Below are 22,605 nucleotides of genomic sequence, written 5' to 3'. Positions count from 1 at the left end.
GGCTACTATCAATTGCTCGTTGAGTGTCACTTCCGGAAGGTCTACACCTCGTAAGCTACACGCATCGCAACAGCAACTACTCGAGGCGCGTACAACACATCGAGATCAACAATGTTGCATGCCACAAGACACCTTTCGAAGAAATTGTGCGGATCAGACACCACTGAAACATTATTCAGCATGCCAATGAGCCTTCCGCCTTGTCAGAACCACTTCCCAGGCTCTCTACGCTGAGATGATCGCGCTTTTTTCCTATCTACAGCGTAAGCACGGTCAGCCCTCTGTACCATGTCACACTGGCGGTATTTCTAGGTTTGCCTCAAAGCCTCACGAATTTCAAAGAAGGTTCCAAACCAGACCACGACCGAGCGCCGAGACATTGCTTGACTACCATACGAGATCAAGCAATGTAAGCTTTACATCGGCAGCTTCGCCACTAAGCTGTCACGAGGTCATCTCTGGAATTGTGACAGTATGCGCGCGAGGCGAGCCCTGTTCTGCAGCAGCACGGCGCTGCTCGGCGGTTAATCGGCATGTGTTTCACCTACCCCTAAGGGCAGCTCGCCTTGACAGACCTCACGACTGCCACATTACGCCAGTCAGCCCGCTGCATGTGAAAGAATCTCAACCTTGTTGCGATCTTCACAGACCAGTCGTTCTTCCGTAACCATCGATTCGAGCATGTGCACCTGAGACGTCTCGAACAACCAGGGCGACGAATCGCCGAGAGATTGGTTCGCTCTAGAATTGGAGACCGAGGCGGAATGGGATCTATCATTCGGACGAGGCTGTTCCCCTTAATATCGAGGACAACTTTCTCATCTCGAATTATGGTTTTGTTCCCAAATTGGCGATATATCCAAAAGCATAGCACGGTTGGCCTCGAGCTTTGGGAATCCATCGTGGGCTGGGATACATTCAGGCGCACAATACTCTGTCCAAAACATCAAAAGTGAAGCGCCGTCACTGTGATATAAACGCTAGTGGCTGCCGGTAGATGAACTGGTCACAGGATGAGTTGGGAAAACATCTACCAGAACCCCTCGGTCGAAGCTCAGCCATATTTCTGAATGGGAACGACAATGGCTTTGAGTTGTTCATAGGAATTGATACTGCGGCAGTCAGTCAACGACGATGGTCACTTAGTAAGCGGGCCTTGGCATTTCGACCGCTACTTCTAGTGTAGATCTATTCAGTACGCTAAGAATATCAGACCCTGCCGTGCCTGTATTTTCACGGCAGCAGTAGACGCAGCGCGTGACAGAAGCACAAACGACCATCTCTGTGAGAGCAGAAAGGATGGGGCAGTTCGATCGCCAAGCTCAATCTCGTCCGAAACATGGTAAGCCTACAGACAGTGGTGCATCAAAGGCTGCTGCACCCCCACCATCCAGTCGACCAGCTTGGAGAGGATCGGGCTTTACCAAAAGGGCGCCGCCCCGAAAACCTCAACCATCTTCTGCGCCGCATACTCAGGCTCCGACTGAGCAACAGAATCTCCTTCCGATCGATCTGCAGCAGCTTATTTTGAACATCGTCCGGACCACGTTTCATGCGTCGCAAGACTTTGCAGCACTGAAGCCTTTGCTGAGTCAGGTCAACGATGCGTTACTCCAGGGAAATTTCGAGGCGGCATTTCGGACAGAGCAGTTTCGTGAGGCCTATACGATTCGATGGAGTCCAAGCCGTGCCTTGATGTACTCGAATGTATTAGCGAACATCTGCGATGAGCACGGAGACAGCCGGTGGGTAGATCTATTGCTTGGGAATGGCGGTGACACGCCGGCCCGGGTCATTTGCTTCGGCGGCGGTGCGGCAGAAGTCATGACCATGGCCGGAGTGCTTCGGTACAGACGAGAAGATGCGGCCGGTAAACCAGATGCTGCGTTGTCATCTCCATCTTCGACACCGTTTCCGACTCGCAACCCTCTAGTCGACCTTCATTTGGTCGACGCAGCAGACTGGTCCGCGGTTATATCGAAACTCCACACTGGCCTGACAACTGCTCCTCAGCTTTCCAAGTACGCGAGCGCCGCCGCCCGCGCGCAGAATGCGCCTTTCCTCTCACCGCAGGCGCTCATGACGAGATACACGCAGACTGACGTTCTGGATCTCACACTAGAGGATCTACAGTCTATGATCGGATCAGAGGTCACGCTAATCACTCTACTGTTTACCCTCAACGACCTCTACAACACCTCCATCCGGCGTGCTACAAGCTTCCTACGAAAGTTGAGCGCAGTAGTGCCGAAGGGGTGTCTACTTCTAGTAATCGACGCCCGCGAAGCCACATCGACGGCAGATGGCATCGAAGACGGACAGGAGAAGACTTACCCGATGAGCTGGCTTTTGGACAAGGCCTTGCTGCCAGACCAAGTGGCGGTGGACGATGAGCCCATTCCAGAACGGCCGTGGGAGAAGCTCGTCGACGACACAAACAGGTTGTGTAAACTTCCGGACAAGGGGCTGAGCTATCCAGCTGGGTTGGAGAATTTGAAGACACAGGTGCATCTTTTCAAGCGGTTGTAGAAGACTACGAAGAAGATGTCCTCGGTACGCGCATTCTTAAACACAGTATTCAGGAGTATTGCTATGGTACTCCCAACAAGAATTCAATATGGAAACAACCCACCTACTATCCTCCCCTCACGCATTAGAAACCGCCGGAACCTTCCCAGCCCACTTCCCCACTTCCATCTCCTTCAGCACCCACTCCGCCAACCCCTTCCTCTCCAACTTCGCCCCAACCTCGCCGACCATTCCCGCCTTAACCCCCTTCGCCGGCCCCTCCCCAACAGCGGCACCCGAAACACCGTCCAGTTCATCTCCCTCGGCAGCGCCACGAATTGCGGCGTCATAGTGTTGATCTCCTTATACGCCGCGTGCGCGAACAGATACACAAACCATATCATGAGCTTGTACACAATGGAAAAGCCGTCATCCGGATGTGTGTAGGAAGGTGTGGACACGAAGAGGGTGCGTGTGTAGGCGTGCTTTTGGAGGAGGGGGATGATGATGCGGTAGCCGTCTGATATGGGCTGTTTGTTTCCACACGTTAGCTGAGGTCTATGCCCCCGACCCCACACCCATCATGAACACTACGGGAGACGTACCGTCGCCCCTCCCTTCAAGCTGCTCGGCCCAAGAAAAGATACACACGTGGTCGCGCAACAGGCCACGGCTTTCTCTATTGCAGCCGCGTCGGTGAGCTCGCCTTTGTGCAGTGTAGCATTATTTGCTATTTCGGGGGGAAGTTTGGAGGGGTTGCGGACGTAGAGGGTCAGCGTGTGGCCGTCGCGGAGGGCGGCGAGGGAGAAGTCGATTCCTGCTGGGCCTTCTACAATTAGCATGATATAACTTGAGGAAGTCTAGAGTGCGTACTAGTTCCGCCGAGGACGAGGATGTGGCGAGGCATCTCTGGCGTTACGCTGTGAGAGGCACGGATTAGGATACTGCTTCACAAGATAGAAGGATTTAACAGGGCGAACATGGCCATCATCAGCATATTTAGACGTGCTCAAGATAGTGCCAAGATTTAGTGTAGGACGAAAACGTCGCGATAGTAAAGCTGGGTTTGTTATGTGCACAAATTTAGACATATCTTGGCACGTATTTCCGTCACGTTATGGTGCTGCTGGAGCAGGTGCAGGTGTAAAGTTTTAGGGAAATGCCAAGAGTTGTTTCAAAATATGCATCTAATTAATGGGCAGGCGGACAGAATACGGAGCAACCTCGGATCGGATCCTACGACTTACCGGGTTCCAGTAGATACGAAGAGAGCATTTCAAATCCAGAACGAGCAGGCTTTACCTAATTTGTGACACTACGATATCGTAGATTCTTGACAGAGCTCAGATGGTATACGCGTAGGCCAATGAGAGATTGTGATTCCCGCTTTTAATGTTGTGCATCGTGATTGGATAGACTCGGCGCTAGTCTAATTGATCTCTGTCGGTGTATGCAGAGGTCTACTCTAGAGCATGCCGTCGAACTAGAACCATGCTCAACATCAGAATCGAAAGGGCGCAGAAAGCGCTGCAAATCAGTCAATACACCTTTTCCTGTTGCTGCGATGTAGACCTCCCAGTAAAGGTAGGAAAAGGGCGGACCCCCCGCTTGCAGCTGCCCAAACCAGCAAGCTGAACACTGTGCGAGCAATACGAACTATGGCTGCACGATGCGTTAAAACTGCGCGATGTGACCGGTCTCTCGTCGCTCGTCTTCAAAGCGTGAGGGTTGGAAGCGCGAATCTTGGGTTTCTTCGTGGGCTGGTGCATCACAACACTGAGCCTCCGTCTTCCCTATCTCTGTCGAAGTCCATACGTACACTGCCTTCTAGCCATACGCCTTCCTTGAAATAAAGCAACGCTTAGAGTGACTACTCCGCAACATACCTTACCTTCCACCTCACACATCGGCAGCACTTCCGTCCCCGTCCTCGCCTCCACCCCTCTCATCGACATCGCCATCATCGCGTCACGCAAGAATGTCGCAAGCGGGAGCGCTGAGTGAGGGAGAAGAGGAGTCCGTTGCCGCGGTGACTCGCAAAAATGAACGTTTCGGGCCTATCAAGACGCCGAGGCTGATATTGCGAGAATTTGCCCCCGCTGATGCCTCGGCCTTTTTCGCGCTCGAGAGCAAAGAAGAAGTAGCTCGGTATCAAACTTGGCCGCCGCGCACAAAAGACGAGGCAAGCGAAGAAGTCTTCAAAATAATTAGAAGTTCTTCGACGGTGCCGAGGACGCATGTGGAGCTTGCCGTCGAGCATGAGGGGAGATTCATCGGACGTGTAGGGGCAAAAGTGCAGCGCGGGAGGAACGCGCATGCGGACTTGTGGTTTTCGTTCGAACCTGAGGTCCAGGGACGGGGATTCGCGACGGAGGCGATGGAGGCATTTATCCTGTTGTTGGGGAGGGAGCTGGATCTTGAGATTGAGTGCGACCCGAGGAATAGGGGGAGCTGGAAGATGGCGGAGCGCTTGGGGTTTGAGAGGTTCGAGATGACTGAGAGAGCGTTCGAGTGTAAGGGGGAGTGGGTAGATAGTTTGGTGTATCGTAGGCAGGTTTGAGGCGGGGCTTTATTAGACCAGTGACGTCTTCCAGAAACTCCCTCGACACATGCTAAACAACGAACCTTACACTTTCTCATCTTCCATGTGGCACCCAGGTACGTCATCATGTTCCGGCGGAGCATCTTCATGCTCGCTGCCCAACAGCGCTGCCTCCGCATCATCCTCAACTGGCACCGCTACCTCCTGCTGCTTTCTCGCCATCCAGCGGAACAATACAATTACCGGAACCAGAATGACCAAGATCGGGAGGAAGGTGAAGTTAGCCCAGAACGCGTCGCGCGTCTTAGACCACAGCATATAGAAGGCCCTCGACCACGTCCCAATCTTGCCATAGCGGTCCCACTCCAACGGGTTAAACACCGTCCTCGCCATCGCAAGCCGTCCGCACTCCATCCTGTAGGGCTTCGCGCGGTCCTTGCGGTCTATGATTTGCACATCCTCCATGGAAATCTGGTGCGGCTCAGCAGTCTCGCGCAGTAGTATCTGCACTATCTTCTGGTCTTCGTTCTTCAGCAGATAGTACCCGTTCCCACTCTTCGCATAGATTTGAGGCGTGTACAAGATACCCGTGACGTCGAACTGGATCCATGACTTTCCGGGCTCGCGCGTTCCGACGACGGTGTGCTCGTATTGCAGCTCAAACGTACCGAATTTTGTCCCGAGGTTCCAGCTGTCGTCCATAAGTCGGAGATTAACAGCTTTCTCCATGTGGTCCTTTGAGAAGTTGGCGGGGACTTGGAATGCGTGGATGTGAAGGGGCAGGGCAAGTGGGGCGACGGAGCGGCCGTTGAGCAGGAGTCCGGAGGAAGCATCAATGGTGAAGTTGAGAAGCTGGGGGTGCGTTAGTTGTCTCTACAACGTGATGGATACCTCTCCTATGTACTGACCAGCGAGTTATCCTGCGGCGGCTCCTGCCATTCTTCTGGCTCCGGATGCAGTTCTCGCACCCTGAAGGGACAGCCCACACATTCCAGCTTCACAACCGACGACTTGTTCGCAACGACCGTCGTGATAGCCGGGGCAAGCTCCGGCCGACGACCACCGGCATACTCTTCGTACCACTCTGCCGTCCTATCCGGATGCGTGGCCCATTCTGTATCGACGCCCTTCCAATCTCTATAGGCGCTCGCGACAGCAACGAGCAATGCAATGAGCATACAACGCATGGCTCTAACTAACACAACACAGGTCAAATAACGAGTGACAATCCGGATGACGATGTTCAGGAGTCCCACGGTGCGGCAGGGTCGCTGATCTATGGGGCGGCTTACTAGCTGGCGCTAATGCAGGCACGTCGGACTTCTATTTCGGGACCATTCATCAGCGCAGGGCCGCAGGGCAGTGAAGCCCCGCCAATCTCTGCGCCGGCTGTCGGTCGTGAACTGTCCTCCAGCTGTATGCAAGGAGCAACAGCGTTTACGACAAGCATGCTAAGAAGCTTAGTTATGCTCGGTGCTGTATACTTCGCCGTTCATCGCTTGTCTGCGCGAGGTTTCGCGCGAGAAGGACGTCGCTTAAGCCACCGCCCGAAAGACGCTGCTACGAGCGTTCACGCCCCTCACTATTCGGAGAAGGACATCAGATCTCCATAGGTAATTGAAGTCTCGAGTCTCAGTCCGTCATCAATGCCATCATCACACCCCAACCCCGACTCGAAACCGCCCTCTCTGTAGTCCATCTCGCATAGTAGACCCCTCAAACCAACTCGGCCCCCACAGCCATCCTCCCTGCTGCCTTCAGCTACGCACGCCACGACGGCGTAGCACCCCTCCCCGGCCCGTAATCAGCACCTCGACCCACAGCAAAAGTGTCCGATCGTTTCTGCACCGACTGCGCATCCCGCTTCGAGACTGGTGCACATCCTTCCTGCAGTTGGGGCCGAGTCGGGCATGCTATTGCTGGGTCGCGCTACGCTCGTGCCGGGCTAACGCGCAGGTTCTCAGCCTCAGCCGTGCCCCATTTGACAATTTCAGAGGATGCCTTGCGCGAGCGAAATGCGCGGATTTCCTTATATGAGGGGTGTGTGCTGCGCTTGTGCTTATTTTCTCGCTGTTCGTGCTTGTGCGTATATCTCGATTTCTTGTTGACGGTTCTGCATCTTGTACCAGGACACCGGTCGCTTTGACGCACGCCGCTTACGAGCTACGCACCCCTGCATCGTCTTACACCTGTCCGAGCGCACGACGGACTTCCGGTCAACTTTTAAGCTGGAGACTATATAGGCTTGTCCGAGTCGCACGTTTCGGTTCGCTCTGTTTCAGCGTTTTTGCTTCCGGCAATTGTAAAGACACACATCCACAACATCATGACTACCATTCAGAAGCAAGACTGGCACCACTCGGGCTCGGGATGCTGCAGCCCGGTCGGCACTTGTGAGTTCTCTGTTCGCGTAGCTTGGGCAGACGAAGAGAAGAGTAGCATGTTAACAGAGTGCAGGCTGCCTCTCATGGTGGTGCCCCTGCATCCTCTACGGCAAGACGCGCCATCGCTCCAAAAACGACGGAAACATGGGAAGTTACTCGTGCTGTAACAGCTCTGTGCGTCTCCCCCCTCGCCTCCCTTTTCTATCTTCAATCCTAACACCCCCCAGTGCATGGCCTTCTGCGGCCTCGCCTGCCTCGGCCTCTCCTTCATCCTCCCCATGATGAACCGCGGCGACGTCCGCGCAAAGTACCACCTCAAGGGCAACGGCTGCGGCGACTGCATGTGCGCTTGCTGCTGCACGCCGTGCGATCTGACGCAGCAGGATAAGGAGGTTACGTATCGCGAGGAGAGTAAGGGGTTGTTGCAGCAGCAGCCTGGGAAGGAGGGCGGCATGTATTATGCGCAGCAGCCGCAGCAGCCGCATTTTCATCACTAGAGAGATGGAGCGGAGGGGAAGGGGTTGGTTGTATGATTGATTGAGGGATGAGCATTCACTTCTGGGTTTCCTATGTGGCATAGGGTTGGATTGGGATTGGGAGTTTGCATCAACTGGGTTATTGAGATACCAAAATCATCTATTTCTTCAGAGCGGTGTTACGGCTTCGCGTTTCCTTGTGTCTCATTCTTCAAACTTAGTGCTGACGGGCGTACAGATTATCAATTGCACAACAAGAAAGGCATACACCCTGCTCAGTAAGCCAGACTGATGCACGCCGCCTTCGTGGCCTAATCCTTGTGGATTACGCTCACTAGAATCATCTCTACAACAATTGCTATGACCATTACAGGTGATCGCTAGACACGTATCAGAAGCTTCTAAACGGGCTTCTCCCTCCATAGTCGCAAGACCTAAAACGGACCAGGGAGCCCCTCCACAAAGAAGTTGCTCGCAACAACCCGTTCCAAGTACCACGACAGGAAATACCACGCCTCTCTCAGCCTGGCCACAACATTCCAATCCCTATACCAATCCCTCAACAAATCCCCCAGACCCTCCGGTGCTTGACCCCGCTCCCTAGAACCAACCCACCGCTCCTCCCTCAGCACCCAATCCACCCAAACCGGCGACCCAGCATTCACCCTCGGCTCGTACCACTCCGCCAGATGCACCGGAGGAAACAACCCCGGCCCTTCCCAAACCTCCCTAAGCTCCTCCCTCCTCACATCTCTGCTTCCACGAAGATCATCCGCACAGCGTCGTCCGCCATACACTCCACCATACCTTAGCCCTCTACCACGGCCTTCACACCTCGCAGCCGCAACCCACCCAACCATCTCCTCCCACACATCTTGTGCTAGCGGTTTCTCCCTGCAGGCGTACATCGACAGCGTAAGCACCTTAGCGATGGTATACCGCGTCGGATTCCAGCCTTTCGAATGCACGAAATGCGCAGCCCGGGCGCGCGCTACGACGCGCTGTACGAAGGCCAGCGGGGAGGTGTGTCTTGCGAGAACGGAGCGCGCGTGTGAGTGGTAGGCGGCGGGGAAGATGCGGGTTGTGAAGAGGGGAGCGCGGCAGAGGGGGCAGGTTGAGTTGTTGTCGAGCCAGGCGGCGAGGCAGGGGCGGCAGAAGGTGTGGGCGCAGGTGCTGGGAGGGTGAGCTGGCGTGGTGAAGGGTAGAGAGGGATGTTGGGACTATGATATAGGGGTCTTACGTGATTTTCACGGCGGGATACTGGGGGGTGTATTCCTCGAAGCAGATGGGGCAGTCGTCATGAATGGCTGCAAGAATGAGGCGTGTAGCGAGGAATTTCTCGCAGGAAGGCGCGACTTTGTCCGCTTTGAGCGTTTCTGTCTTGGGCAAGAAGGCCGCGTGTGGGCGATGGAAGATCAGATTTATCGACATGTTTGAGCGATTTGGATGATGGGAAGACCTGTGTTGAATAAAAGTCTGAGAAGATTATGTTCTTTTTCGAGATGGTGGTAACCATGGTTAGTGATCTCTCAAAGACCGTATACGGCATAGCAGTCCAACAAGATCTCGGAGAAGGCTCTCAACGACAGGTTACACGAGTAAAGATCATCTGCTACATTGTGCAGGAAACTGATGATATTGCACAGGGGGCCAGCATCGCGGCACTTGCACGTATTTGCGTACGCTCCTTCCTCCTTCCTCGGTGGTTGTTGTGGTCTTCAGCTATAGCACCAAGCTTTTGGAGATATCAACCACAGATAAGCTACCTCGCAACGCTAGCTCTTCAGCATCGCACACGTGATACTTCTCTCTCCTCCAATCTGCCACATCTCGTTCCAGAAGGCTAATGGCTCGCCAGGGCTAGCGTAATGACGAGGCTTGGGGTCGTATGTCGTGTAGAATGCGCTAGCGGTTCGTGGATCTCGTCTAGCGGGTCTATATCGTATGTAAGCTCTCGGTCTACACGGAACAGAGATGAATCCCAACAATGTTCGTTTGTCAAGCCAACTAATGTAACCTCAGCACGACCCTTGCGCAAGTAGCATAGCATCAATAGCTGTCTTAGTAAGGCTGACTATAGCGGAAGAGAAGAGTCTGGAACGGTGTTCATCGAATCAAGGGACACCCGACAAAGCTGCCGCGCTTGATGAGCCAACATATGAAGGGCGCGCGTGTAGTCGGAGTTCTCTCGGTCGGAAGACGTGCCTACGGTAGGATTATTCAGCAGTTTCGTGTAACCTAACCGCTTATTCACTACCATGTCATTCACTGACGAGATAAAGACTTATTATTTAACACAGCGACTGCCGCTGCTACCTGTGGTATTAGTCCAGTCCTCACAGGGCGTTTTCCAATCCTCGCTTTCTACCATTGTTCTAACCTCTACAAATCAGCCGCTTCGTTCTCAACTTCGAGCCTCTGCGAGAATGAAAGCTCTTGTCCTTCGCGCCGAGGAGCGAACGGCTAGAATCGAGGATATCGCACCTCCCGTCCCTTCCAGCAACGAGATCCTCGTCGAAGTCAAAGCCATCGCTCTAAATCCAATCGACCCTCTCTACGTACGCCACCCGCTCGGAAAGACCGGCCGTACTATAGGGAGCGACTTCGCCGGTATTGTTCTCTCCACAGGCTCCTCCGTTCCTGCAAGCAGCGGCCTCAAATCCGGATCTCGCATAGCTGGATTCCTACAGGGAGCCTGCAGTGTCAACGACCGGCCAGGCGCATTCGCCGAGCTCGCAACAATAGACTGGGACCTCGTCTGGCACGTACCAGATACTGTGTCATTCGAAGAAGCGTGCGGAGTGAGCTTGGTCAGTTTGACAGCTGCGCAGGGGCTGTGGTTTCGGCTGGGGTTACCCGCGCCGTTCGGGTACGACAAAGTGGGAGCGTTGGAGGAGCATCCGGCTTGGACCTGGCTCGGGGAAGGTCAACTGCAGCTACCTGAGACGATCGACTTCTTCATCTATGGCGCTTCGACGTCTGTGGGGCTGTACGCAGCGCAAATGATTCGTATAAGTGCTGATCTTACGGGGAAGAAGGTCAGGCTGTTTGGCGCAGCAAGTAAAGCTCGGTGGGAGAAGTTGAAAGCTATGCCCTTTGGCTACGATCATCTTGTCGATTATCATGACGAGGACTGGCCGGAACACATCCGAAAGCTGACAGAAAATGCCGGAGTGCACTTCGCGTATGACTGTATTTCCGAGGGAAGTTCTGTCGAGACAGTGTCTTCTACCTTGACTAGCAACGGCAAAAATGCGGTCGTCCGCTCACGGGCTGGCGGTGCATGGCAGGCCGGAATGCTCCCTTTTGAGCCTATATATGGCGCGGTCTGGGAGGGATTGGGAGAAGAGGTGCAGTATCAAGGCTTCGTGGTGGAGCGATCACCAGCTGCTCGAGATTTCGCAGTTGCGTTCTACAAATGGCTTGGTCAGGCAATTGGGTCCTCGTTGAGGCTAGTTCCGATCAGGAGGATGCCTGGAGGTCTCTCGAAGGTCGTGGAAGACGGGTTCATGCTGCTTGGTAGCGGGAGCATGGGCGACAGGAAGATGGAGAGAAGTGAAGAGTGGATGAGGCCGCTGAGTGCGGAGAAGCTGGTGTACTCCCTATGATCGAGAGGGAGCGTCACAGCTGTGACGGATCTAGTCGATGTCCTCGCGTCAGGTACGAACGAGTTTCTGAAGTATATGTACTGTAGATTCTAGCACAATGTATGCTAGCTTTTCGTGAGCAGTGTTGACCTTGAGCAATTATCACGACCGTTTATCTGACAGGTGACTAAAAAAGTATGGATGGCATCTAACGTGGGATCGAGAAAGATTGTGGTGCAAGCACTGGTTGGACGCGTTCGGGAGTTGTGTATGTCGAATGGCGTAGGGGATGTACCCTACAAGAATTGCTGGCTCTGTCTTTAACATCTGATCCTGCCTGTAAGTTCAAAGATATTGCATCCTTGCTGTTTATAGCTGCATCCTCTTCTTTCATTGGCACAGATGTGCGCAGAGAACTGCGGGTTGTTAGCCTTTGGAGTGTGAGTGATTTTGTACTGGGAATGTCATTGCATTCACTCTAGCAAGATCTTAATATAAGACACATCACTAATATGATCGTAGTCCAATAGTCACCAGAGGAGTAGGCTCAGCACATTGAAATTGTGTGGTCGAGGAGGTGCTCGTCCGTTCTCGATGTATTTCAGCAGCAAGGGACCGTTCTTGTATCAGATAAGCTGTATCTTGTTTGCTTTGATGCTTTCAGCCGCCATACAAACAACACAATCGCTGGGATGGCCCTTGCGTTTCCAATACCCATTCTCAGAGGACTCAGATTTTCGTTTGCTGGTAAATAACCCCGCTGCAGGCACCCGTGTCACTCACCGCTCTTCGACCTCTCACCTCTGCCCCGCCCATTTAAGAGCGTCGTACATCGCTTCTACACCCTCAGCGACGGCGCGACTTCTACACTTGCGAACGAACAACCTTGGGCTGCATTCGTGATGGCCGACCACAAGACCGCGCGCGAGCTTTGCACAACCTTCCTGAAGGAGAAGACCGAGGTCATCGACCCACAAGACCTACCCATTCTCGACGAGTGCCCGATCTGTCTCGACAATTACGAACTGGAACAGTCTGTGCGCGTCACTATCGAGGGGTGCAAACATGTTTTCGGTCGCAGCTGCCTCACGGCTTTGCTTACGAACAACCCGAGGCTGGAGAAGAAGTGTCCGCTTTGTCGGACTGTATGGATGGATGCGCCAGCAGGAGCTTCGACTAGAGCGCCGCCACCTACAGTTCGCTCGGTCCAGTCCGGGATCGATTCGACACCAGGCTCAAGCCGAGCACAGGTCCAACGTCCTTCGCAACCTTTCTTCGTGGGTTCGTTCAGGGCGCAAGCAAACGATCGCCCTCTTGCCATGCCCCGATCACGGCAAAGGGAGCTCACCCGTCCCGCTCGACCTCCCGCTGGTTTTTCGTTCTTGTCGTACTCCCCTGCTCCTTCTCCTGCAGTCCTCGTCGGACAGCCGAACCGGGTCATCAACCTCATTGACAGCGACGGTGACGATGACGTACGTATCATGAGGGCGGAATTGTGTCACTGCTTTCTCTATTCACTGACTTACCTCGCAGCCTTTGGAAAGCTTCAACTCGATCACTCGCGACATCAACAGTGTCCGAGAGCGAGCTCGCAATACCGAGCCTAAGCGGCGTAACGAAGGCAAGACGTGGAAGAAGAGCGAACCCGCTACTGCAGCTCAGCGTGCGTCTCCCACGATCGAACGTGAAAACGGCAGCAGCAATGGCCAGAATCAGCAGAATCAGCAGGCTCAGCAGGCTCAACAGCAACAGCAAGAACAAACGACACCATTTCCTGCTTCGTTCTGGAATCCTCCTCCTCGTGCTCGCCCAACGCCGCAGAATATCCAGAATCTCATCCAGCAGAACTGGGGCTTGGTGAGCGGTACACGAGATGTCCAAACAGCGGACCGCAGCGAAGATGCCGTAATGGCTTCTGACGACGATGTCGCTCAGCGCAGCGAGCAGGACCCGCCCCCGCCGCCTCCTGCTGTAGCATCCCCGGCTGAAGACCGCTCTCACATCTTACCAAATGCCCGAGCACAAACCGTACTCGCACCACCGCGATCTAGCAGCCTCCGCCGCAATCAGCGATCCAGGAGGCCGCCGTACCCGTTCATTTTCTCCCCCACCCCGGAGGCCAACACCGACGTAGGCCGCAATCTCGCAGCCCAGACACGGCAGGATCGGCTCGATCGGTGCGAGACTGAGCTTCGAGAGGGGATGACACGCCTCAGCGCCCAAGAGCAGGACCTAAACAACCGCGCACAGCGTCTGAATGTCCGAGAGAGCGTTCTAGATGATCGGGAGAGGGCAGTGGCTCTGCGGGAGGAGGACGTTCGGCTGCGTGAGGGGACTTTGACGCGGTTGGGCGTAGTGAGGCTGAGGCAGTTGCGCGAATTCGACGCCATGGCTGCGAGGCACCGTGAGGAGATGAGGATCTCGCCGTAGAGCGGGTGTTGAGGTGCACGGCGGTGCGGTGTGTTGGTAGCGACGGTCAAGGGTGTTCTGTGGAAGAGCAAGTCCAGCAGTTTGGTATCAGCGCTTTGTATGACAAGATGGATAGGCATGTAGTTTACCAGATGGCTGCGGGTTTCCCGAACGGGCGATATCCCATTTGATCCTCTGTTCGCTGTTAAGCAACCGATGCTGGTACCCCGCGTCACGATCGTTGCACATCTCTTCTCGTCTCGCAGTCTCCCCCGACGTCCCCCACCTACCCGCGTGTGAGCCATAACCCACCATACCTACCCCTCCCAACATCCTCTTACCACCCAGGGAAACCTTTTCCCGTGCACACGTCATCCCCTTCCACCATCTTTCCCACCACCCCAACCAGAGATCCGTCCCATCACCCTCATCAACCCTCCCAGTCCCCTTCACATTCACCTAAAGATCGGCAACCCCGTCCCAGCCACGAACGCGATCGGCAGCCCCGACATGCACCATGCCGCATGCGGTAGCGCTGCGACAGGGGCCCCACGTGCGTTGGGGGCGTCCGTGCGCGCCTTACCGTATCGTAGCCGAGCTTCAGGCTGGGGAACGTGGAACGACGATGCCTCTGGAGGGTCTGTTTTGTAGCGGAGGGATTCAGGCCCTGTGATATGGGGAACAGACTGGCGGAATATGGCATTGCACTGCGCTTGCCGTGATGCTACTTCGCGGTGAAAAGTACCCGGTGGCAGGTAGACATGTGCTATACTGTGAACGAGCACGATGACGAGCCCGCGCTTCTGAACTACCACGTGCGTGTACGTACCGTACCCAGATCCACGGCACAGGCAGACGATCCGCGGAGGAAATTGGCAGTGCATTGCTATCGCGTGCTAAAAGTGTTCTGTCGTGCAGGAGCTGACCGCTGTGCCGGGTGGGAACGCCTATCTGGGCGTGCTGGGCTGCTGGGCAACGCTGGGCTGCTCAGCTGGTGTGCTCGAGCTGAAGTCTAGATCTGGCGCTAGGCTTACATTGGGGGTGGGGGACGTCGAGGGTACTAATGCGGATGTGCTGAGGCAGGGCGGGGTTATGTCTTGCTTTGGGGGAGGATGGTGCCATCGGAGCCCTGGAGGGAGGTTGCGAAATGGACGAAGCTGGAGATTAGCTTAGAGTGTGGGGTATGTAGAATTATTATCTCTGTTGGAATTACGTAGATAGACTATATGTACGGCGAAGTGAAGTGAAGATATCTACACTATCTACACAAGGAAGAAAGAAAAGTGCAATTTGAAAAGCAGCAGGAGATACGATGACGCGAAGGAAACGAACCAAACCAAACCGAGAAAACTTGCCGATATAGCAAATGGCACCCAGCATCGCCCTATCCAAGGAACTCTCCGCACCCTGTAGATACAAACCGGCGACCACGACCACGCCCACGCGCAAACCTGCCAGAGTACACATCGCTTACTAGCGCCCAGCCAGTCGGCGAATGTAGGCCAACGCCAACCCCACGCTAACCCGGTCAAACAATCGAGTGTACCAGAGAAAAAAATGCTTTGACGTGCGAACCGAAACTCAATGCGCAGCTTTTGCCCGACGGGGTAGCGCGAGCGACCTGCGCTGCGTACCCGTCGCGTGGAAGCGAACCCGAAATACCATGCGGGGACAGGACCAATGAAATGTGCAACGCTGTACAGAAACGATGCGGAAAGTGCCGTGAGGATACATGTATGCGTGAGCATAGCGCGTGCATGTACGTGTAAATCCCCAAGTGAGTCGGAGGGGAGATGAACAAGGAACCGATGACGCGGAAAGGCTTGAGACGGACAGGACGGAGGGGGTATCGTAGGAAAGACTTTTTGATTCTGTCGTTTGAGTCGAGTCGAGTTGAAGAAGGGCCGGGGCGGCCATACCGCCGAAGGTAGGGAAAGGGGACGGACGGGGGCGTCGAACTTCGGCACATGTATATATCGGCTCTTGGAAAAGATTATCGGCTCATGAGCATCTGTTGGATTTGAGTCAGGGAGGGGTCTTCGGCGAGCCATTTCCCCTGCGAGGCGTCCTGGGCGCGCAGCGTGTTGTCGACGTGGGAGTCGGTGATGGCGAGGAGTTCCTGAGAGGGATCAGTATTGCGATTTGAGGCGTGGTACAGTGATGTGGGTATGTAGAAATTAAAAGTAGTTGACGTACCATCCGCAGAGTACTGTCAGCCGCTTGCAAGGACGCAAAGTGGCTCGCGTTCGGCTTCTGTCCTCGCAGGACGCTGTTCCGCGAGTTCATCCACCTCAAGCCCGCGTGTGCTCTCAGGTATGTCCTCTGGCACTGAAATCGTCGTACCGCAGCATCAACAATGATTCTAGTCTGACGTCAGCCTCGCTCTTCATGATTCCACTTCATTCCACTGCATTCCACTGGCCGTTTCTGGAAGAACGGCCATGCTAGGATTCCAGAATATCAGAAGTGATACGAGACAAGGTGCACTTACGCCTTCAATTGCTGCTTCTCGCGCTCAGGATCACCCCCTGTTGCCCCGCTGGTGGCGGTGAAGGGGGTCGTGAGGATGCTTTGGGCTTCGCTGGTGCATTGGCGGAGTAGTGAGTAGCCCTCGAGGTAGTATTCCTCTGCCGTAGGGGAGGCGCGAAGTTGGCTGAGGTAGTATTGCAGGTTGCGGAAGTCGCTCATGATTTCCGCAATGCGTATGGCACGGGCATCGTTGACTAAAAGGCATGCTTTAGCAGCTGGTCTTCAATTTGGACAATGTGGTGAGATCGGTTTGGGTATGAACAGGTCGCGAGGGCAAACCATGAGGGGTGGGAATTGGAGTAGGGGTAGCCTTACGACCGTCGGACATTGTGATGGAGTGAATGGCTGGTAGCGAAGACTTGAAGAGAGCGAACGAAGGGTAGTTTGGTAGCGAAAGTGCTGATCTGAGGCCTGACTGAGGTAGTGTAGTCAACGGCGGCGTGGCGACCGTTATATAGAAGGAAAGTGTGGAGGCTCAACGGTGGTTCAGTGTAGTCGCAAGGCCGTAGGCTACTCCCGCTGCTAGACCTTGCCGAGAGATCCACATTTTGGTCGTGAGCAGGCGAACCAGCTGGATAGCTGCACCATTCAGCATCTCGAGGCACGCTGTAGGGGGTAACGATAAGGTGGTTGAGTAGGATTGAGTATGGAGAAGGAGAAAAAGACGGCAACCAAGCGCAGTCGTCACGCACCACGGACCCATCCACTCCAGCTGTCATGGTACTCTTGCAAGAGCATAGCTGGGCCTGCCAATGGTGTTCAGCAGTTGCCAGAGCGCCACATCGCCAGGTCGGGTTTGGCGTGGTTGCCTCATCTGGTAAGGCTCCGAGCCACGATGCGCCAGGCAGCGAGTTCGGCGTCTGCGATTGGCCTGCGTCCTAAATTAGGCGGTGGTGAATGTGAACTGAAAAGCTCGCCGGACAGCTACCGGCGAGGCTCACAACGCGTGCGGGTCACCGCAACAGTTCCGTCCTGTGTCAGCCACACTACGGCTGTGCTGCTGCTGGCCAGTGAAATCAGTAAGATGACGTCGCGCCATGTGTTCCTGCGTCGGTGCAGCTGGAGTGAGAGGAAACGTTGTCATTGACGTGAGGCTAGTACATACAGAACCACACGTGTTCGCAGCTGAAAGAGGCCGCTTTCGAGACCCTTCCCGTCTCACGCCAGATCTCAGTGCGCGCAGCCGATGCAGAATGAGCAGTCTAACGCTCAGAACTGCGTCTCTTGGCACCCTGTTTGGCATAGCAGAGGCTCCTCATGCGACCTGCTAGCCCGCTGCTACCTCTCTTACGCCCACTGTACCCAGGTCCTCACCGGCGGGTCTCAGTCCTTGTCGGCGATTGACTGCAGCCGTTCGTCGATTTCCTCCTCAGTCAGGGACCTGAACTGCGCGTCTGTGCCGTCCTCGCCGTCTGCCCTGGGACCTCCCACGATGCCTACCTCTAGCTCGCCCTTCTTGAAGTCGACCGACAGCACCGTGCTCAACGCTGTAATGGCTAGCTCGACAACCTCTTCCCAGCTGCCCTCTGCATGCTCCTTATTCTTCAGCTTCTTCTCCAAGAAGTTGAGTGCCTCTTGTGTCTTAGGTCCAGACGCCGTGGCCTTGTAGCCGACATAGTAGCCTGCGGGGTCGCACTTATACAGCTGGGGTCCGAATTCTGTGTCCAGAGAGATGAGCGTGGTAGCAACGCCCAACGGTCGCATGTAAGCCTGTGATCAAGTCAGAACGTCCCTGTCTCCTGCCTCGCTTCAGCTGGTGCAGCCTCGCTTACCCGCTGGGTGTAGACCTGACTGATGTTGGCTATCCGTTTGGCCAGAACATCGCAGGGCATCTCGTATCCAAACTTGTAGCGGAACTCAGCAGCCTCACCGCGCGCCCGACTCACTGAGGCCCTTGCATCAGCTATCGACCCGGTCATGACGCAGCCAACCGACGGCGACAGCTTGAAGATGTGGGAGACGGAGGAGGGCTCGATCAGCTTGTCCTGTATAGCGTCAATTAAAGCTCGTAGACCTCAGTGCAAAGCTTGGCACCTACAGGGACCTTCTTCTGCGAGATGACTACTGCGCAGCTCTTGCCCCGCACGCCCACCGATGTGATGTTTGCCGCCGTGATCGCCTTGAACGCATATTCTAGAGCCGTCAGCGCAGCTCTCCCATAAAGCCTGCCAGCCAGGCAACGTGGGTCGAGTGAAGCGTACCGACTTGGTAGAGGCGACCCTGGTCGGAGAAGATGGTGATATGTCTGTCGTAGCCTGCGCTTCCTGTGCGTGGAGACCGTTGTTAGCACAGCGTCATATAAGAGCTGTTGGAGCTCGCAACGCACCAGACATGATGACGGCGGGTGTTTGTGTTTATGTGTCGCGGGGTCGTTCAGCTGCAGAGCTCGAGGAAATTGGGCGTAAGCGGGGGAGAGGGTGCGGTCCTGTCGATGGAGGTGAATGCCGTCGTGCCGTTACGCGTTGCGGGAAGCCTGGAGCTGTCTCTCGGTCAAGGCGATCGCCGGCTGGGGCAGTTGCGATTGGCCCGCGCCACCCTCGCCGTTTCTTGGCACCTCCAAATTTCTGTCTGCAGCCTCTCATTTGACATTCCATACTGCCAAAAACGACACAACGAGCTGATTCGGGCTTGAGCGATGGTCAACCGCCGAGGCAAGCCGTGAAAACCTCCCACTTCCCTCTTACGACATGGCACAATCCAGCACCTTCGTGCCGGCCTGGAAGCGTCTGGGCCTGAAGCTCAAGAACTTTCCAAAAGAGCCCGAAACCAATCACCAAACCGTGGAGACACAGTCTAGTCTTTCCTCCGTTCAGCATGATAGCGAGTTGCAAGAAGACCGCAATTTTGGCCAGGCGTCCCAAGATCAGGTCAAGCTTGGCAAGCGAAAGCACCATTCTGATGCAGCTGATGTAGAGGGTGCTTCTGTCAAAAAGAGCAAGCACGACTGGGCAGATCTTTCTGCGACCGGGGACGCCGCCGCTGCTCCAGAAGCAGAGCTCAATTCAATGCGACCAGCAGCAAGTGAAGCGTCGCCAGCTGACCAAGCCCAACCCAAAGGCGACCCAAATTATCGCAAGAAGAAGGGTGGTGACCTCAATTACCGGAAGAAGAAAGAGAAAGAGCCAAGACTGTTGGTTCAGAAGTCATCGAAAGTAAATGCGGCGCATGAGCAAAGTTTGGCGCCGCCAAAGGCCGCGCGGACGCCATCTCTCTCACCTGGACGCACAGATTCTGCGGCAAATGGTTCAACTTTACTTCCGTCTACCGAGATTGAGTCTCTCGCCCCGCCGTCTTGGGCAACCCCACAGAGGCAACAGTCCACCAAGAGCAATAGTTCAAGTCTGTCACCCCCAAAGACCGACCGACGTAAGTCGGTGACATTCACTCCCGACACCAAGGCTAGCGACGGCAATAGCGCCTCCAATTATTTCAAACAGTGGGTGGCGGAGCAGAAAGGATCAGACGCCGACTTCACTCCAGCTGAGGTCGCCCAGTTCGCGAAGCCACCCGAAGTGCACATTGCGAACAGCAATCCATCATCTACCCTACCACTGAAGGCGACGACTACAGGAAAGAAGAAGGATCCCTCCCGTTATCTCAACTACCTCGCCCAGTATTATCAAGACCGAGCCAACTGGAAGTTCAACAAAGCAACTCAAAACGACGTGCTCGAGAATTCGCTGAACATTTTCCGCATTCCAGAGGAGTATTCAGACGCTCTGCTGGAGTACGTGAGGGGTCTCAAAGGTGCAGGAGTCATCGACAGACTCAGGGAACGTTGCATGAAGACTATCGACGAGGTTAACGAAGAGGAGAGCAAAGCAGGCATGGATGAGCGTGAGGCGATGAAGGAGGATGCACTCCAGGAGCGCCTCTCGACAGAGAGGAAGCGACGGCGAACAGATGGTGATATTGAGAACATGGCGGACCACCAATACCCGGAAGGATACGTTCGACGTTTAAAGCGAAGTCGCGCCGAGGCACTCTGTCGTGCTCTGAACATTGCTATGCCTGTTGCTACTACCCCGCAAAACGGACTTCGAAACGCTAAACAAGGATCTTCTGAGGACACATCAATTGTTGCTCAAAACAACGCTCGCAAACGCAAGCGCAGGACTGATGTTTCAAGTGATGAGAGCAGCGATAGTAGTAGCAGTGAGGAGGAAGACTCTAGCTCGGAAGGGAGCAGCGGCGACGACTCATCTTCAAGCGACGAAGACAAGCACGCAGGCAGGGCAGATGCAGAATCTGACACGGAAAGCTCCGATGGGAGCGGTGACAGCAGTGCCAGCGGAGACGATAGCGATTAAAATCAACAATCAAGAAGACGTCACTTATGCTGAGCAACCACAGGAGTCAAGAGAAGTTAAACTTCAGATAGCTAGACTTACGGACTTCGGACCCTCGCATCTTGAGGTTGCGAAGATTGCTCATCAGGAAACACAACGTTATCTCACGTGTCTCTATACTTGTGTGAGCGTTCAAGGGGAGCAGTCTTCCATTGCCCCAGTAGCGCGCGCGATCGTCATCGGCTCTCCGCGCCCTGCGTGACCAGCTTCTCCACCTCTGCAACCTTGCAGCGATCATTCACAGTCAGCTCGTCAATTTAAATGCAGACCTCGAAGTCAGATTTTGTCCCTTATTCCGAATCGTTATTTCTCTTTCAAACATGTTGTCAGATCTTCCCACTGAGCTGACGGAACACATTACGGGCTATCTTGATGTCAACACATTTCGCTCTTTCCGGTTAGTTTCGCATTCGCTTAATCAGCAGTCGCTCCACCAGTTCAGGCAGCGTTTCTTCCGCACGCGAACAGTTGCGTGGACTACCGAGAGTCTAGACAAGTTGACGCACATCACTTCCGACTTGTACTTCGGGAAATGCCTCCGCGACCTAATCATCGACGCTACCCCACGCTTTGCAATCAGGCTATGGGAGCTAGAGAAAGGAATAATCGAAGCAGATCTACAACAGGACCAAGCAAGGCGCAATGATGTGCAAGTTCGCTACAGCGAAGTCGAAGCCAGATTCGAGCATTCCAAGAGGTTTTGGAACGAGACACGGCACGATCGCAAAGCCCTCACTGCCGTCTTCGAGCATCTTGGAAGGCTGCAGTCCATTGTGTTTGCTTACGACGGGATGAAGAAGAACTTCCTGCTTTTCGGTCGCCGCTATTGTGAGAGTAGCCAGAATGAGATGAGCCGCCCTTTCGTCTCTACCATGGCGGCAGTTGCGAAGTCCAAACTCATCGTTCAGACCATCTCCGTCGACCCAACAAGGAGATATGGTGCCGTCAGCACGGGCCGGCTTGAGAGTTTGTCGCCTCTGCTCGTCGTATTCGACGATATATTCCTAGGACTTAAGGGCCTGAAAATGAGCATTCGCGACTGGAGATCTCCGGACGACGGGTTCGAGATGCCAACTGGAAAGGCATCATTCTTGGTTCGATTTCTCGCGAAGCTGAGGAATCTGGAATCACTGGACCTCTCTTGTTTCAGCAGCCTGGAAGAAAACGTACTCTCGGAGATGGCGCGGCACTGCAAATATCCGCGTCTAAGAACGTGCAGACTTCACCTCTTCAGGGTCCCGGACACTAAAGACTTGTTGCATTTCCTTGAACCCGCCCACGCATGGCTACAATCTCTAACATTGTGCCACTGCATTGTAAGAGATGGAGAGTGGAGCCAGGTGATGATCGACATTGCTACAGAGCTTCGACTCGGACACGTCGAGCTCAGCGACTTGTTCACACGATCGGGGGCCAGGGTAGGTTTTGATGGAACGATGCGCCGAACGCTCGTGCTTGAGGGACCAGACATAGAGAATCAGTTGATATTCCAGTCCGGTCGTCTCATCAGTGGCAATTGGGGTCCAGCCTGGCACCTGGCTGCAGTAGCTTATCCATTCATTGGCCTGCACACTTGATAGGCAAGCAGTCGCAACGAGGGTGCTGTTGTGGCGGCTCGGTCTTCTTATCCTCTGGGGCAACGAGGCTGGATCCGATTGTTGCAGTCGGATGTATACTAGCTATGGACAACCAGAAATGCTGGCTAGTGTCCAAAGCGCTTTATACGCGTCAATGGCGTACGGACTTGGTCCTCACTGTATGTCACCACCCCAAGAGTCCGGAGCGACCCATGATGGCTAAGGAAAGTCATATGCCTGACTC

General features: G+C 54.6%; 10 protein-coding genes across 10 annotated transcripts; 6 read left to right on the top strand and 4 right to left on the bottom strand.

Moving 5' to 3' along the window:
• Nucleotides 1-1,299: 1,299 nt before the first annotated feature.
• Nucleotides 1,300-2,529, top strand: N0V89_008981 (uncharacterized protein; the record flags this gene model as incomplete). The annotated part of the gene is made up of 1 exon (XM_056217734.1): nucleotides 1,300-2,529. One exon carries the CDS (start codon nucleotides 1,300-1,302, stop codon nucleotides 2,527-2,529), a length of 1,230 nt encoding a protein of 409 aa, XP_056069290.1.
• Nucleotides 2,530-2,646: 117 nt separating this feature from the next.
• Nucleotides 2,647-3,415, bottom strand: N0V89_008980 (uncharacterized protein; the record flags this gene model as incomplete). Its single annotated transcript, XM_056217733.1, has 3 exons — nucleotides 2,647-2,867; nucleotides 3,173-3,334; nucleotides 3,382-3,415. 3 exons carry the CDS (start codon nucleotides 3,413-3,415, stop codon nucleotides 2,647-2,649), a joined length of 417 nt encoding a protein of 138 aa, XP_056069289.1.
• Nucleotides 3,416-5,134: 1,719 nt separating this feature from the next.
• On the bottom strand, nucleotides 5,135-6,237 carry N0V89_008979 (uncharacterized protein; the record flags this gene model as incomplete). The annotated part of the gene is made up of 2 exons (XM_056217732.1): nucleotides 5,135-5,902; nucleotides 5,959-6,237. 2 exons carry the CDS (start codon nucleotides 6,235-6,237, stop codon nucleotides 5,135-5,137), a joined length of 1,047 nt encoding a protein of 348 aa, XP_056069288.1.
• A 1,139-nt stretch (nucleotides 6,238-7,376) lies between these two features.
• Nucleotides 7,377-7,931, top strand: N0V89_008978 (uncharacterized protein; the record flags this gene model as incomplete). The annotated part of the gene is made up of 3 exons (XM_056217731.1): nucleotides 7,377-7,443; nucleotides 7,508-7,608; nucleotides 7,662-7,931. The coding sequence occupies 3 exons, from the start codon at nucleotides 7,377-7,379 to the stop codon at nucleotides 7,929-7,931; spliced, it is 438 nt and encodes a 145-aa protein (XP_056069287.1).
• A 2,405-nt stretch (nucleotides 7,932-10,336) lies between these two features.
• Nucleotides 10,337-11,518, top strand: N0V89_008977 (uncharacterized protein; the record flags this gene model as incomplete). The annotated part of the gene is made up of 1 exon (XM_056217730.1): nucleotides 10,337-11,518. The coding sequence occupies one exon, from the start codon at nucleotides 10,337-10,339 to the stop codon at nucleotides 11,516-11,518; it is 1,182 nt and encodes a 393-aa protein (XP_056069286.1).
• Nucleotides 11,519-12,399: 881 nt separating this feature from the next.
• N0V89_008976 (uncharacterized protein) lies at nucleotides 12,400-13,927 on the top strand (the record flags this gene model as incomplete). Its single annotated transcript, XM_056217729.1, has 2 exons — nucleotides 12,400-12,969; nucleotides 13,031-13,927. 2 exons carry the CDS (start codon nucleotides 12,400-12,402, stop codon nucleotides 13,925-13,927), a joined length of 1,467 nt encoding a protein of 488 aa, XP_056069285.1.
• A 2,470-nt stretch (nucleotides 13,928-16,397) lies between these two features.
• N0V89_008975 (uncharacterized protein) lies at nucleotides 16,398-16,763 on the bottom strand (the record flags this gene model as incomplete). Its single annotated transcript, XM_056217728.1, has 2 exons — nucleotides 16,398-16,629; nucleotides 16,751-16,763. Coding segments are annotated over 2 exons (245 nt in total), but the record flags the coding sequence as incomplete, so codon positions are not given.
• A 995-nt stretch (nucleotides 16,764-17,758) lies between these two features.
• Nucleotides 17,759-18,768, bottom strand: SCL1 (Proteasome subunit YC7alpha/Y8 (protease yscE subunit 7); the record flags this gene model as incomplete). The annotated part of the gene is made up of 5 exons (XM_056217727.1): nucleotides 17,759-18,145; nucleotides 18,208-18,420; nucleotides 18,474-18,568; nucleotides 18,637-18,699; nucleotides 18,762-18,768. 5 exons carry the CDS (start codon nucleotides 18,766-18,768, stop codon nucleotides 17,759-17,761), a joined length of 765 nt encoding a protein of 254 aa, XP_056069283.1.
• Nucleotides 18,769-19,122: 354 nt separating this feature from the next.
• Nucleotides 19,123-20,745, top strand: N0V89_008973 (uncharacterized protein; the record flags this gene model as incomplete). Its single annotated transcript, XM_056217726.1, has 1 exon — nucleotides 19,123-20,745. The coding sequence occupies one exon, from the start codon at nucleotides 19,123-19,125 to the stop codon at nucleotides 20,743-20,745; it is 1,623 nt and encodes a 540-aa protein (XP_056069282.1).
• A 359-nt stretch (nucleotides 20,746-21,104) lies between these two features.
• EFM4_2 (Protein-lysine N-methyltransferase efm4) lies at nucleotides 21,105-22,361 on the top strand (the record flags this gene model as incomplete). The annotated part of the gene is made up of 1 exon (XM_056217725.1): nucleotides 21,105-22,361. One exon carries the CDS (start codon nucleotides 21,105-21,107, stop codon nucleotides 22,359-22,361), a length of 1,257 nt encoding a protein of 418 aa, XP_056069281.1.
• Between the last annotated feature and the right edge of the window lie 244 nt (nucleotides 22,362-22,605).

Source organism: Didymosphaeria variabile (assembly GCF_027946475.1).
Source record: "Didymosphaeria variabile strain IMI 356815 chromosome Unknown scaffold_6, whole genome shotgun sequence".
In the NCBI taxonomy this organism is placed as follows: domain Eukaryota; kingdom Fungi; phylum Ascomycota; class Dothideomycetes; order Pleosporales; family Didymosphaeriaceae; genus Didymosphaeria; species Didymosphaeria variabile.
This window is presented reverse-complemented; position numbering and strand designations above follow the sequence as displayed.